This window comes from Sorex fumeus, unplaced genomic scaffold (assembly GCF_029834395.1).
Source record: "Sorex fumeus unplaced genomic scaffold, SorFum_2.1 ptg000098l, whole genome shotgun sequence".
Lineage (NCBI taxonomy): Eukaryota > Metazoa > Chordata > Mammalia > Eulipotyphla > Soricidae > Sorex > Sorex fumeus.
In genome coordinates, this window is record NW_026606155.1 from 84760116 (window position 1) to 84775613 (window position 15498).

The following is a 15498-nucleotide window of genomic DNA, read 5'->3' on the forward strand; positions in this document are numbered from 1 at the left end:
CTTGGAATTTCACAATTCTGTTCCTTCCTCTATTGTTTATCTGATTGCTCCCACTCATCCTTTCATAATCAAACCTTACCCCTTAGATCTGCCCTGATTCCCCAGATTCACAATTCAAACTTCTTGGTTTCTCTTTCTTCTCTCATCACACATTGTACTTTTCCTTCAGAGCTCTCTCTCTCTCTCTTTCTTTCTCTCTCTCCCCCCCCCCGCCCCCCCTACTGTGCATTTTCAGTGCCTCACACATGAAAAACAGTAATTCACTAAGCTATATCCTCTGCTTCTTTTCCCTTCAATTTTACATTTGGTAAATATTCATTTGGGTTTCCCTCAGCTTAATTGATATGAGGCCTTTGTGAGATGGTTTATTAGTGCTTAGATTGTAAACCTAAGCAAAGTCAAAGTCAGTTTTCATGGCTGCTGCTGACCCCTTCTGATTTACCCACCTCCACCCTCTTAAAATAATAGAGTGGAACATGGCAAGGGCTTAATAAACATGTGACCTGAAATGAACAGTGGACACTGTGAGTGCTGGAGAATTCTGCCCTGTGTGCTAGGAGTAGCTTTGACTCTGCTTCAACTTTGGATAAGTGAAATTCAAGTTAAAGCTTCGGGTAGTAACTGCAGATATTTCAGCCCACAGTCCCCCTTCCAAAACTCCCCTGTAACTCCCCACTGCTGATGCGCACTTTTCCGCTTCAGGCAACATGCCACTAACAATCAAACAAAGAGGATTGTGACATGTACTCTGAACTAGACTGCTCTTCGCGGGGCCCCAACCCAGTCGCGGGAAGCTGGCTCTGAGTTCCATGCAGGCCCACGTGGTCTCCCCCCCACCCAGCCCTGGGGGTCACAACATCCTGCTCACGGAAGCCCAAGCTTCCGTACAGTAGTATGGCAGCCCCTAAAGACGTTGCCCACAGCAGCGTCTGCCGTACAAAATGGCCGCCCCTAGGGAGCGCCCCGCCCCAGCTCCGGCCTGACCTCCGGAAGTGCCTGTTTGAAACACCCGCCGCGGCCGACCTGGCGGGCGGAGTGGCAGTTGCTGCGGAGCATGTTTTGAAATCGAGCGACGTGGACCAGAGTCAGGAGCCGGAGGAGCCGCTGGAGCCGCAGGAGCCGGAGGAGCCGGAGGAGCCGCCCGAACCGCAGGAGCCCCTGGAGCCGCAGCAACCGCAGGAGCCGGGGTTCGGCTCTCCGAAAGGGTGGCGAGGGACTTAGGCTGGATGCGGGGCGCCGGGGGCGCCGACGGGATGGCCTCTCGTCTCTGCTCGGGCTCCCTCGCCCAGCGCCGGGTAACGTTCACCTTGCACCTTCCAGGGTCCAGCCGAGCCACCTCCTCGCCATGGCCAGCGTGGTTAAGACGGTACACACTCTGCAGCCCCGCCCGGTGCTGAGCAGCGGCCACCCGGCTGGTGGGTGAACACGCCTCCGGTCCCCACTTCCCCCGCCCCATCTCTCCCAGCGGAGGGGCTGGGCGTTTGGGAGAACAAATCGAGTGACAGGGAGAGGGAGCCGCGGGCCGGGAGGGGAGGGCACAACGCGGACTTCGAAGAAGCGGACGGTTAAGGCTTGAAATGGGCATTAAGGGAAGCACCTAGTCGGGGGACCTGCCCTGTGTCCTCCCTCCCCAATCCTGACAAGTGCTGCAGTTCACTGACTAGATTATGGGTGGGGGGCGAGGGGTGAACCAGTGGTGCTCAGAAGCCAGACCTGGTTCCGCACTCAGGGTCACTCCCGGCGATGCTGATACTCGGGGGACTGACCATGGGGCGCCGAGGAGCCGACCCGGGTTGACGTGTTGAGAAGTGCGGTCCAGGGATTTGTAATTCTCAAATCGCCCAATCGCCTAATCTAAAGATTAGGACGTGAAATAAATTTAAAGTAGCAGAACCTGTTGGCATCTTTTAAAGCAGCTGGCCAAGGCGATTCTGAGCAGCTGGTGAGGTGGGACTCACGTGTGATGTAACTAAGCTCTTGGAGGAGCGCAGCAGAGCCTCTCCCGGGGGAATTCCCCGCATCCTAGGGCTGTGTGGCAGCCGAGGTGGGGGGGGGGGGGGGATGATGTGACCTCATTAGTCATTTAATTGTTTTTTTTTTTCTTATTTGGTGAGAAAAAATCAGTTGACTGGAGTGCGAAAATAGCCTTGTTTTAATTCAGTGCACTATACCCCGCCTCCATAAGAACTTTTTTTGTTTTTTTAAATTTGCTTCTTTCCTAGGTAGTTTATTCTGACATAGGGGCAGGAATTGGTTTTAGTGTTTTGAATAGGTTAAAGTAAATACATGGTGGGGAGGGGGGGCAGGGAGGGGCGCAGAAAATCAAGGTGTAAAAGAAAATAATAGAAAAGTAGGTCCCCTGCTCTAAACACCAGCCGTTCAGTTCCCTCCATAATGTCTCTTAAAGGTGACAGTCGGTTAAATCCTGCAAAATCTTTCCTTACAAATAAAAATCAAGCCTTGGGTTCTTGAAAAAAATTCATTATTGGAACCAGTTGCAGACAGTGAAGAATATTAATTATGATCAATTTACTATTAATTTCTTTATACAGGTAGATTTGTTCCTCTACTAATAATTTATTAATATTTGAGAGAAAAGGTAAATATATTCCCCAAGGTTACCTCTTTACTCCACGCACCCCCAAAAATAATCTTTGGGCTGGAGAGATAATACAGGCACGTAGGGTGTTTGCCTTGCATGCAGCTGACCCAGGTTTGATCTGTGACATTCCATATGGTCCCCTGGGCACCGCCAGGAGTAATTTCTGAGTGTAGAGCCAGGAGTAAGTCAGGAGTACTGCTGGGGGGTGGCCAAAAAGCAAATAAAAATCCTTTTGGCTTTGGGTGAAGCTCACTGGAACAGAACACGTCTCTCATGTAGGAGGCCCTGGACTCACTTAGGCCGAGCCTGACGAGAGCCTGACGCATGGTCATTTCACGGTGATGTCAGTGAAAGTCTGAGTAGAAGAGCACCTGCGTGTGTCCTGTTCCCACACAAGTCGCTTGCTTTTGCAATGGAATATAATAGTATGTGTTGAAAGGCCGGCCTGAGGGCTAGCAGGACAGTGCTCTCCTCTGGGGAAGAGGCTTGGCAAAGCTCATTCTTTGGATCTGGCAGAGACCCAGCAAGTAGACCAGTGCAGATGCCGCATCGGCCACCTCTAAGGAAGAGACACAGATGACGGGCAGTTTAGAGATGCTCTGTGGAATAGCCCATGGAAGAAGAAGGTTCCATGTAGACAGTGGGCAAGTTCTGGTGCCAAGGTGCCGGGTACTCTGCTGGGCAGTGAGGCCATGAAGATGCCTAACATAAAGAGGTTAAAGTAGTTAGGAAGAGGATTCAGACAACTAAAGAACAGTGAAAGAAGAAGCTAAGAGCAGCAAGAGTGTGACCTTCCAGAGAGTTGTGCTGTGTGGTGGTTGGATTGGTCCCATGTTTGGTGAAAGGTTCAGTGTGTTTTGCCCATTGACTTTCCCGATGCCTCATTTAGCTCTTACTTGGGTCTGTATCTGCTTTTTTTTTTTTGATGGTTCTTGGGGGTTACTCTTGGTCCTACATTTGGGACTCACCCTTGGTGGTGCTCAGGCAACCATATCGGATGCTGGATATCCAACCCAGGTTGGCTACATGCAAGGCAAGTGCCTTACCTACTGGACTATCTCTCCAGCCCCCATATCTGCTTTCTCCATATGCATGCCTCTACCTTCTTGGCCATTCTGTTTAATATATCTTCAGGCTTTTGTCTAGCCTCAAACACACTGCACCCTCAATTTTAAGAATTTTGATTTCAGGCATGTAGAGTACAGTGGGTAAGGCGTTCTGCATGTGGCTCACACAGGTGCAATCCCCAGCACCCTATATGATCCCTCAAGCACTATCAGCAGAGTTAGGAGTAAGCCCTAAAGCACCTCTGGGTGTAACCCCCCCCCAATTTTTTTTTGGGTTTATGTCCCCCATTCCTCTAGAATTCTCTCTTCTTTTTTGGGGGGGGGTCACACCCGGCGATACTCGGGTTACTCCTGGCTCTGCACTGCACTCAGGAATCACTTCTGGCAGTGCTTAGGGAACCATATGGGATGCTGGGAATCGAACTCAAGTCGGCCGCATGCAAAGCAAATGCTCTACCTGCTCCAGCCCCTAGATTTCTCTCCTTATATATATATATTTTTTTTTTGTTTTGTCTTGTTTTTGGAAGGCCACACCTGGCAGTGCTCCAGGATTACTCCTGACTCTGTGCTCAGGGGACCATATGGGATACTGGGGGTCACACTCAGTTTGGCTGCATGTAAGGCAAGTTCCCTATCCACTGTCCTATTGCGTAGGCCCCTAAAGTCCTATCTTCTGAGTTCATCTTCACCAGTTGACATTGGCTGGAATGAGATTGCAGATTCATGAGAGTTTGGAATGACTCGCTTCTACAGGCTGTGAATGTTGATGGTCATCTACTTCGCATCCTGTTTCTTTCCACAGATGTGAAAACTCGAGGTGTTTCTAAGAGCCTCTTACCTGTGAAGTGCAAAGAAGTCGATATTTCCAAACCTCTTTATTCAGGGGCTTCAGAGAATGATGTCACAAAAACCATCAAACTGAGACGAGAGACTGGGTGAGTCTGATCCTTGGTATCCCATTAGAGCATCCTCTTTGAAATTGCCTGGTACCACAAAAATTGAAAGTGGGGGCGGGAGGCAGGGAAGCGTTGCATGGGTTAACACCGGCACCCAAACATCTGTCAGGGGCTCAGAGCTACGAAACACTGCTGAAGCATTTGTCAGTTTGTCTTGTGCTGGGAGACAGCTCGGTGGGCTTATGCTCATGCTTTGTATGGTGTGGAGCTGGGTTCAATCCCTAATAGCATATGGTCCCCAAGCACTGAGCCTTGAATAGCTCCTGAGCACCACCAAATATAACCCAAATCCAGAACAAAACAAAATGCTCTTGGGGGCCGGAGTGACAGCACAGTGGGTAGGGCGTTTGCTTTGCATATGGCCAACCTGGGTTCAATCCCTGGCATCCCATATGGTCCCCTGAGTACCGCCAAGAGTAATTCCTGAGTGCAGAGCCAGGAGTAACTCCTGAGCATCGCCGGGTGTGACCCAAAAAGCAAAAAATAAATAAAAATAATTTTTTTTAAAAAATGCTCTTCTTCTGAGGAGACAGCCAGAATTTTAGAGGTAGTTCTTCCCGTCCCACCACTATCTCTGTGTAGATCACCATACTGGGCAAACACCAGCCCCAGGTATTCACCCAGGGTGCTGTTTGTGTGTTGCTCCACCCGGTGCTCAGTCCCCTCTTGTGAGGTCGGATGAGATGACCTCACCCTTTGGGTAGATATGTCAGATGATCAGGTGGTCCAGAGGGGGAGCCCCTTCTCTTAATTGTTTGGGCTGAAATACAAGAGGTTGGACTTGGTTTCTTGCACTGGAGTTCTGAGTCATCTCTTTTTGTTTTGTTTTGTTGGGGGGTGGGTGTCAGGGGCTTGGGCCATACCTGGTGGTGCTCAGGGATCACTCCTAGCAGGGATTGAAGCAGGATCAGCTGTGCGCATGGCATGAGTCTTAGCTCTGTAGTAGCTCTCTGACCCTCATCTCTGGTTCTTAGCAAACCAGACTCATTGTTATGCCTTGGTCCCAACACATGCCCGTGAGTCTCTTAATTCATGATTTGTGTCTGTTTTTCCAGGCAGGTGAAAGCTACGGAAGCTGCCATCAAGAAGAACATCAAAAAGGGGTCAGTAGCTCACACTCGGCCTCTGAGTCAGTGCTGTGGATCTCAGTCACGGTTTCCATCACTGTGCAGTCTGAGTATCACCCCAGAAACAGGATGGGAGTTTTAGGAAGTTTTAGGAAATTTTTAGGAAATTTTAGGAGGTGCAGCCGTGTTTGAGAACCTGATGGGAGCTTTTGGGGCTCCAAGCCAGGACCTGAAATCAAGCCCGGCTAGTTTCAAACCAAGCCCATCAACAGAATATCAGACATTCGGGACCTTTGACTGCTTCTGGTATGTGAGCTGGAGAGAAATATCGCTATATTGCTGAACTAGAAAATGCTCTCTCTCACTCAGTTAAGGCCAGCTCCCATGCTTTGCCGTCATGAACACCAAAATACACAAGCTGAAAAGTTTGCAGAACTAGATTATTGTTGAAAACCTCTGATTTAGGAGAGTTTTTGTTTTATTTGTGTGGTTGGCTTAGGGACCACACCTGACAGTGCATGGGCCACTCCCAGCTCTGTGCTCAGGGTTTGCTCCTGGTGATCCTTGGGGCCCCTGTGTGGTTCTGAGGAGCAAACCCAGGTCTTCTGCGTACAATGCATGTGTTCACCCTGCTAAGCCATCTCTCCAGTCCCGATCTGGAAGGGAGCTCATATTGCAGAATGTTGTCAAGAAGGACTCTGAGAGGGATGAGGAGGTGACTCAGTGGTCGAGCACATGGTACCTTGGGTTTGATCACTGACACTCCTTTCCACTCCCCTCCCCCTCCATGAAAAATGACTCAATTTCAGAAAGAAAGTTTAATAGGAGTTGGAGAGATAGTACAACTGGTAGGGTGCGTGCCTTGCACGTGGACAACCTAGGTTTGATCCCTGGCATCCCATATTCCCTGAGCCCTCAGTAGTGAACCATGAGCATCGCTGATGTGTCGTCTCCCCCCCCCCCACCACACACAAAATAAAAGAGATAAAGAAAGGTAATGTTGGGGGCCAGGAAGAGGGCACAATGCCCAGAAATGGCTCAGTGTTCTAGCAGAATGACAGTCCATGATCTGGAGTACCTGGTGAGAGGAGGAAAAAAAATTGAATATTGAATATTATGTGTGGCCATTGTTCTAGAGTCTAAATGTTTGCTATGTCAGTAGCTGCCCTACAAACCGTGCACAGGTTTTTTTTTTTTTTTTTTTTTGCTTTTTGGGTCATACCTGGCGATGCACAGGGATTACTCCTGGCTCTGCACTCAGGAGTTACTCCTGGCGGTGCTCAGGGGACCATATGGGATGCTGGGAATCGACCCGGGTCAGCCGCATGCAAGGCAAACGCCCTACCCGCCTACCCGCTGTGCTGTCTCTTCAGCCCCAAACCGTGCACAGTTTTATCTTTATCTTCTTAGCAATGAGGAGATGCTGTATTAACCTCACGGTCACGGTCACGGTCCTCCCGTTATTCATCGATTTGCTCGAGCGGGCCCAGTAACATCTCCATAGTGAGACTTGTTGTTACTGTGTTTGGCATATTGAATACGTCACGGAGAGCTTGCCAGGCTTTGCCATGCGGGTGAGATAAACTCTTGGTAGCTTGCTGGGCTCTTGGAGAGGGGCGGAGGAATCGAACTTGGGTTGGCCATGACTGTATTAACCTGATTCCAGAAATGAGAAAATCACCTCAGAGATGGTGCAACTCCCAGAAATTCACAGCCACCCCCCTTTGCAACGAAGTTGGGACTCAAACCCTGTGTGACTACACTGCCTGCACGCTTTACCCTTCACCTCCTCTTACACGTGCAGTCGTTATTACAGGTGCAAACCAGAGGGGAGGCAGGCATCAGAGGAGGAACTCACAGACAGAAACCAGCTCTCAGAGACCATCAACAAGCAGTTGCACCAGAAGCTGACTGAGATCCGGGTGAGGGTTCCCTTGGTCCTCCGTCCTCTGCTTTGGCGATGCCTGTGGCCCCCGGAGGGGTGGCCCCTGCAGGAGCAGGCTTGGTATGCCGAGGTGCCCTGGGAACGAGATGGGACCTGGCCTGTGCTGTGGTAGTCCCTCCTTGGCAGTGGGCAGACCTGATGTGCACTCCTGTCCCCCTTCAGGGAGAACTGAAGAAGCTGACCCAAAGGGTGGAGCTGCTGGAGAAGTTTCAGGACAACTGTTTGGCAATTTTGGAGTGCAAAAGCGATGACTCCTCAGGTAAGGGCACACAGACTCCGGGCCAGCAGAGTTCACCCCTCTTCCCGGTGAGCCTGGAGACCAAGCGTCCCGTTGGCCTCATCTGTGCAGGGCTGGCCTGCAAAGGCCTTGTTCTTTTGTGATGTTGACAGCCTGGCCAACAGAATTTCAAACAGCTGTGGAGAGAGGGTCATCTGAACACTTACTTATATCACTAATTTTGGTTGGGGGGGCCACCCCTAGCAGCACTCCAGGCTGACTCCTGGCTCTCTACTGAGGGGTCAGCCCTAGCAGTGCCCCAAATCAAACCCAGTTCGGCTGTGTGCAAGGCAAGTGTTTTCACCCCTGTACTATCTCTCTGTCCCTTGGGGAACCATGGGTCACCAGGGATCAGATCTGGGTTTTCTTCATGCAAAGCATCTACTCCAGCAATGGTGAATGGGTAGAGGGAAAATGTATCTGCATGTACCTATGTATCTACATGTGCATTCTATTTGTGTACATTCTTTTTTTTTTTAATTTTATTTGAAGGGTTTTTAAGGTGTAGAGGGGGAGAAAGTGAGAGAGAGAGAGAGAAACACACTCAAGAGAGAACATGGACTTCTCCAAGGGTGGAGAGAGCCCCTACACACATGCTAGAGCTTTGACACGAAAGCATGAAAGTACACATCTCAAGAGGGGAGATGCGGGGGCTGGAGCGATAGCACAGCGGGTAGGGCGTTTGCCTTGCATGCAGCCAACCCGGGTTCGATTCCCAGCATTCCATATGGTCCCCTGAGCACCGCCAGGAGTAACCCCTGTGCATTGCCAGGTGTGACCCAAAAAGCAAAAAAAAAAAGGGGGGGTGGGGAGATGTGGGCGACACATGTGCTTGGCCACTTGGGCAGCATATGCGCCTTGTGTACATTCTTTATACTCTGGTTCTTTAATATTTCTGGATTTGGTTTTGTTTTATAGAAAAAAAATAACAGTAATAAGGGCTGGAGAGATAGCACAGAGGTTAAGGTGCTTGCCTTGCATGGGACCCACCCCAGTTTAATTCCTGGCACTGCATATGGTCCCCCAGCACTGCCAGGAGTGAGCCCTGAGCACCATCTGATGTGACCCAAATCCTGCTTCCATATAAGTAAATAAGCAACATTGATAAAGCAGAGGACCAAGTGGTTTCCTGTCCGTGCTTTAAGTCATCTGACCTTATGTGGCCAGATTTATTTTCCAGAGCACTAATTCTCAGATGTCAAGTTTCTTGTGTATCTTCTGTATGAAACGGCTATCATGAGCGGAAAGGGAGAGGAAGGTCTCACATACGTCAGTTCGGTTGTGATACCTAAAAAAATCAGTGGGAGGTGGACCAGACTGGAGGGGCCTGAGGCTGTTACCGTGAAAGTACTTATACTGTATTTCACACTCTTCATGTGTCATCATACTGCAGAAGCACATACACTTATTTCACACTCTTCCATGTGTCATCATATCACCAAAGACATACTGTTTCATCATTTATTGTGAAGAACCCCTTTCCTTAGACCTGGCATTAAGTTTCTGATATACTGTTAGTGTTGCGATTTTTGTTCTAGTTGCAATGAAAATTACTGAACTGCATCAATTGTGGGATGTAGGGAAGGGAAAGGTGTAAAAGCATGCTGTCCCACCTGTGCAGCTGTCCTCCCCTTACCCTCTCCAGTCACTTCCTGGATCACTCATTTGGTGCCAAAATGACTTTGCCCACAGGTCAGACATAAATTTCTTTCAAGGTATAAAGGTAACTTTCCCAGGTGGGAAGAAAAAGAATTCTGTTTCAAGGCTTCCTAAATGTGCCAACAAGCAGACTTAATTGACTTATGCAAGTGTAAGTCTGCTAACAAGCAGAATCATGGTGTTTAAACTGTAATTTCTGGGCTGGAGAAAGGGTGCAAGAGGTAAGACTCTTGCCTTGCATTCAGCTTGCTTGAGTTCCTGGCACTGCATAAGGTTCAATCCCCAGCATTGCATATAGTTCCTTGAGCACCAACAGGAGTGATCCCTGAGCACAGACCTAGGAGTAGCCCCTGTGTACCACTGTGTACCCTATGGACCATTTCCCCCGCCAAGAAAAAAAAATAAGAACAAAACCTGTGATTCCGTTTTGAACCTTGTCCCAAAAGAGTAGCCTTTAGTAGTAAATATGACAGGAAAAGAAAATGTTTAAAGAGTACAGAAGCCTCAGAATGGAGGTGCCTGAGAAGACCCAGAGAAGAGACCAGGTTTTTTTTGAATTACTTGATTTTTAATGCCATTACTTAACCTCTGTGTATATTCCTTGAGCCAGATACTGCAGAGAGTAAGTCATTTGCCTCACATGTGACTTACCCCAGTTCAATCCCTGACATTATGTATAGTCCCCTAAACACCACCAGACATGATCCGAACTTACCCCATCCCCAAAAAGGATATATCCCACAGGTTGGAGAGAGAGTTCTGGGGTAAGGGTCTTGCCTTGCAGTCCCTGGCACCACACTTGGTCCCCTGCGCACTGAGCCAGCAGTAATCCCTGAGCACCATAAGTTATGGCCCTCAAACAAAAAACAACACAAAGAAGGGGATATATCCATTCTAGTCACCATAAACCTTTTTTGTATGATTTTTATTCATTATGCTTATGTGCTAGTATACAAAAGAGCAATTTTTAAGGTCCAGGGAGATAACTCAAAAGGCTGCAGCACATATTTTGCTTATGGAGGGCTCAGGTTTGATCCCATGACCTTCAGACTCTGCTGGGTGTGGCCCCAAAACAAAACCAGTCATTTTTTTGTGTGAGGGTTTTGTTTTCTTATGGGCCACACCTGCGGGTTGCTCAGGGCTTACTCCCAGCTCTAACTCCTGGCCAAGGAATCACTCCTGGCGGTGCTTGGAGAACCATATGTGGTGCTGGTGATTGAACCCTTATCAGCCCTACCCTCTTGTGTATTATCTCTCTAGCCCCCAAACCAACCATTTTTAATGCCTGAAATGTTCTTTTAAGGTTTTGCATAGTATAAACATAACCCAGAAATTCAGCCTATGCATTTCCTTTGGACACATTTTCTGCTGGAGGAAGTAGGGTGAATTTGAGATCATCACCAACAAGAGAGGAAGGAGGTGACGAGCTTGGGAGGGCAGGCAGTAACTCTGCCAAAGAAAATGCTGGTGGGAGGGCTTGTGCCAACCCGGGTTCAATTCCTGGCATCCCATATGGTCCCTGGAGCTCCTCCAGGAGTGATTCCTGAGTGCAGAGCAAGGAGTAACCCCTGAGCATCACTGCGTGTGACCCCCCAAAAGAATAATATATATATTATTATATATATGTATATATGTGTATATTCATTCATTCATCATCCTGTGATTCGTCGATTGCCTCGAGCAGGCCCCAGTAACGTCTCTTTCATCCTAGCCCTGAGATTATATTCAAGGCTCTTTAGGAGAATGAGACCCATCATTGTTACTGGTATTTGGCATATTGGGTACGCCATGGGGAGTTTGCCAGACTCTGCCCTGTGGGCAGGCTACATTCGATAGCCTGCAAGTTTGTCCAAAATAGGAATGAGATAATAAGATGTCATAAAAAGATGTCCTGATAAGATGTCGCGCATTCGCGGCCGCGCGGTTCCGGGAGCTGGATTTTATAGTCTCTGAGTCTTGGCTGTTGATGGGATTACACGGCGCCAGGGGGCCAGGTGGTGGGTGTGACCCCCGCCTACTGGAATTTGGAGGATCTGGGTGGAGGATGCTCGACTCCAATCCGAGTAGGCTTGGAGATCTCGGCCCCGGAACCCGCGTGGCTTTGTCCCTCTGCCAGTACCTTCATGTGTGCAGAGAGTGGTCTCAGCATGGTGGTGGCTGGTCCTGGAGGTCTTCGGCTGCCGGAGCCCTGGTCGGGGCGGGGAGGAAAGCTCAACCCGCTCCCCTCCGAGGGACCCCAGCAAGGAACAGCCAGGCGCAGGGGCAGGAGACTCCACTGGTCTCGTCCGGGAGCTGGATTTTATAGTCTCTGAGTCTTGGCCGCTGATGGGATTACACGGCGCCAGGGGGCCAGGTGGTGGGTGTGACCCCCGCCTACTGGAATTTGGAGGATCTGGGTGGAGGATGCTCGGCCCCAATCCGGGTAGGCTTGGAGATCTCGGCCCTGGAACCCGTGTGGCTTTGTCCCTCTGCCAGTACCTTCATGTGTGCGGAGAGTGGTCTCAGCATGGTGGTGGCTGGTCCTGGAGGTCTGTATATATGAAAAAGCTGGTGGGAGGCTGGGGACAGACAGAAGTTTCTCTCATGAGTATTCCTGGGATTCCTTATCCTTTACTTGAGGCACCGTTTCCTGAGTGAAGCTCAGTCATTGTTGTTTCCATCGATTTTAGGCTGTGAGGAGGCCCTGTCAGCCCAGCCGGATTCCACCACAGATCACACGGACTCAATGGTAAGGACTGGAGGGAGCGAGCAAGGCCGGGGCAGATCCTGCAGTCTCCTCAGCAAGATGCAACTCTGGTTAGCCTTTTCCTAGCGGCAGGGAGGAGGAGTGTGCACCGGACAGCATGGTACAGGGAAGGTGGCCATGCTTACAGATAAGAATGTGTCTGGGCTGAGAATGTGGCCCAACATGTGTGAGGCCCACGCTCCAGCCAGGCCAAGCAGGACGGGGTGTGTTTCTGGTATCCTTTTCCCCCCAATCCTGAGCTCTGCTGAGTACGGTTCCCTGAGCAGCAGCAGCTAACAAAAAACAAATGAGCTCTCAGTTGAAAATATACTACTGTACCCCACATAAATGGGGGGTTGAAGTGATAATACAGCAGGCATAGGGAACTTGCCTTGCATGAGTCAACTCTGGTTCTGTCCCCGGTACCCCATATGGTCCTCTGAGCCCCACTGGGAGTTAGCCCTGAGCACCACCTGGTGCTACTACAAAAGAACAAGCTTAAATGTCCAGCACTGACGTGTTTGTGAGACAGCACGTGGAGGTGGGTCTGGCCTGGGAATGAGTGTAAGTGGCGTCAGCATTCATTACCTTCATTTCTTCTTTAAGAAAGTTTTCATGGAGCTGGAGCAATAGCACAGCGGGTAGGGTGTTTGGCTTGCACGCGGCCAACCCTGGTTCAATTCCCAGCATCCCATATGGTCCCCTGAGCACCGCCAGGAGTAATTCCTGAGTGCATGAGCCAGGAGTAACCCCTGAGCATCGCCGGGTGTGACAAAAAGCAAAGTAAATAAATAAATCCAAATGAAATAATTTTTTTAAAAAGGGAGTGAGAGAGAGAGAGAAAGTTTTCATGTTTTTTTTGGCTTTTGGGGTCACATTTGGCGATGCTCAGGAATTACTCCTGGTGGTGCTCAGGGGACCATGTGTATTTATTGGGATGGGATGCTGGGGATTGAACCTAGGCAGGCCCCATGGAAGGCAAACACCTCCACACTGTGCTATTGCTCCGGGCCCAAGTTTTCTTGTTTTAACAAAGAGCTATGCCTTTTTTTGTTCTTCTAGTTGCTGTTAGAAACTTTGCAAGATGAGCTGAAGCTCTTTAATGAAACAGCCAGAAAGCAGATGGAGGAATTACAGGTGAGAGCAGACATCACAAGGAAAGATTCCCATCCCTGGGTGCAAGCGATTGTACCAAGGTGCTTCCCTTGCTTGCAGCAGACCCAGGCCCCCTCCTCAGCATCCTATATGGTCCCCCCAATTCCAGCCTTCCAGTAGTGGATCTCTGAACACTACTAGATGTGGCCCCAAAATGAGAAAAATATATTATCATTCCTTGCATGATAGATTTTGGGAGCGCTCTTATTTATCTTTACTTTTCATAAAATTTTAATAATTTTAGATGTGTAAAAGTGTTGCAAGTAACAAGAGAGTTCAATTTTCCTAATATTAATATGTAATTTGTTAACATTAAGGTACCGACACTGAGGCCAGAGAGGTAGTACAGTGGGTAAGGTACTTGCATGCCACCGACCGAGGGTTAATCCCCTCAACCACATATGATCCCCTGAGTACTGCCTGGAGGGAATGATCCCTGAGTGTAATGTCAGAAATACACCCAGAGCACCACTGGGCACAGTCCAAAAACTCACAAAAAAAAGAAGCCAACATTGAGGATCGGAGAGTACAGGGGTTATGGTGCTTGTGTTGCACATGGCCAGACCTGGGTTTGGTGCCAGCCACCATGTATTGTCCCTCAAGTACCACCCAGTGTGATCCCTGAGCACAGAGTCAGGAGTAATCCTAAAACTTGAGCCCCTCTAGCTATGGCCCAAACAAACCAAATTACTAACACTGATGCAGTTTTAGGAAGCAAGCTTCAAATCATCCTAGGATATCACTAGTTTGTTTCTTACTAATTTTCTCTTTCTGTACTAAATACTCTAGGAATTGGCGTCTTTGCCAGGCATAGATAGTGTGACCCTGGTTGCTCAGAAAAGAATCCCGAGCGAGATCATGCAAAATCCTGCCCTGGGGACTTGCGGACTCAAGGAGACCCGTAGCCAGAGAGCCCAATGCTGAGGTTTGGGACTGCAGTTGAATTGCTGGGCACAGTCACAGGCTGTTGCTCCACTTCCTAGAGGGTACCACTGCTTCTGTTTAGTGGGAATCTGTAGTAGAGGGACAGTTCTGTAACCAGAACAAGTAAGCAAGTGTAAGACCACATGCAGCATTTGTCAAGATTCCAGAGGTCCATCTCAGTGGAACGGAAGCATAATGTGCTGCTGCAGTATTCTCTTTTCTGTGAGATTAAATGTAAGTGTTATGGCTTCCTTTTTGTTTGTTTTTGTTTTGGGGCCACACCTGGCAGTGCTCAGGGGTTACTCCTGCCTCTGCACTCAGAAATTAGTCCTAGCACGCTCAGGAGACCATATGGGATATCTGGGATTAAACCTGGGTTGGCCGCGTGCAAGGCAAGCAGTCACCCTACCCACTGTGCCGTTTCTCCAGCTCCTTCCGACTTCTTTTGAATGTCTATCATTGCAGGCCTTAAAAGTCAAGTTGAAGATGAAAGAAGAGGAGAGAGCCCGGTTCTTAGAGCAGCAGACCTTATGTAATGGTCAGATAAATGATTTCACAACAGTACTTGAAGAAATAGAGCAGCTATTAGAAATGTGATCAAAAGTAGGTGGCCAGATAGCTCCTCTGGGGGATAATCTTGCAGAGGAAGCTGGTCAGGGCATCCGCTTCTTGGCCATGACCTTTGAAGACTCATCATGAGAATGAACCGCTTCCGCAGTAAGACTAAGGGCAACATATGCCAAAACGATAGTCACTCCTGTAAGTAAGTGTTCACAGTCTCCAGCTCTCCTGAACCTCTCACAAACCGTGAAGGCCTGAAGAGGAGGGCCTAGGAGCTTGACGCAACCATGGGGACTAAACCAGCCACAGCCCGAGCATCCATCACTTCAGACGTGCAGGAATAAAACCATAATTGTACAGTGGTGCACAGGAGACATCTTTGATGCCCCTTTCCCGTGTGGGACTCATGGTCTTCTCTTGGTTTGGCGTCTAGAACCTATTTGGAGTCAGACTCCTCCTAGCCTCCAGCTGCCAGGAAGACACAGGCAAGAAATGAGCAGCCTGACTCAAGCTCCCTGTACGGCCTTACAAAATGACTGCCACTCCTGGATTTCTCCCTC

At 49.2% G+C, this 15498-nt stretch overlaps 1 protein-coding gene across 1 annotated transcript; it reads left to right on the forward strand.

Moving 5' to 3' along the window:
• Positions 1 to 859: 859 nt before the first annotated feature.
• KNSTRN (kinetochore localized astrin (SPAG5) binding protein) lies at positions 860 to 15219 on the forward strand. Its single transcript, XM_056134098.1, has 9 exons — positions 860 to 1103; positions 1321 to 1415; positions 4472 to 4604; positions 5681 to 5728; positions 7509 to 7614; positions 7800 to 7896; positions 12243 to 12301; positions 13361 to 13435; positions 14843 to 15219. The coding sequence occupies exons 1-9, from the start codon at positions 895 to 897 to the stop codon at positions 14972 to 14974; spliced, it is 954 nt and encodes a 317-aa protein (XP_055990073.1). The 5' UTR covers positions 860 to 894; the 3' UTR covers positions 14975 to 15219.
• The last annotated feature ends 279 nt before the right edge of the window (positions 15220 to 15498 follow it).

Excerpts from the sequence above, each read along its gene's own strand:
- KNSTRN (XM_056134098.1), top strand. The coding sequence starts at position 895 with ATGGCAGCCCCTAAAGACGTTGCCCACAGCAGCGTCTGCCGTACAAAA. Across the intron at positions 4,605-5,680 it reads AAACTGAGACGAGAGACTGG|GCAGGTGAAAGCTACGGAAG; the intron begins GTGAGTCTGATC and ends CTGTTTTTCCAG. Across the intron at positions 12,302-13,360 it reads CAGATCACACGGACTCAATG|TTGCTGTTAGAAACTTTGCA; the intron begins GTAAGGACTGGA and ends TTGTTCTTCTAG.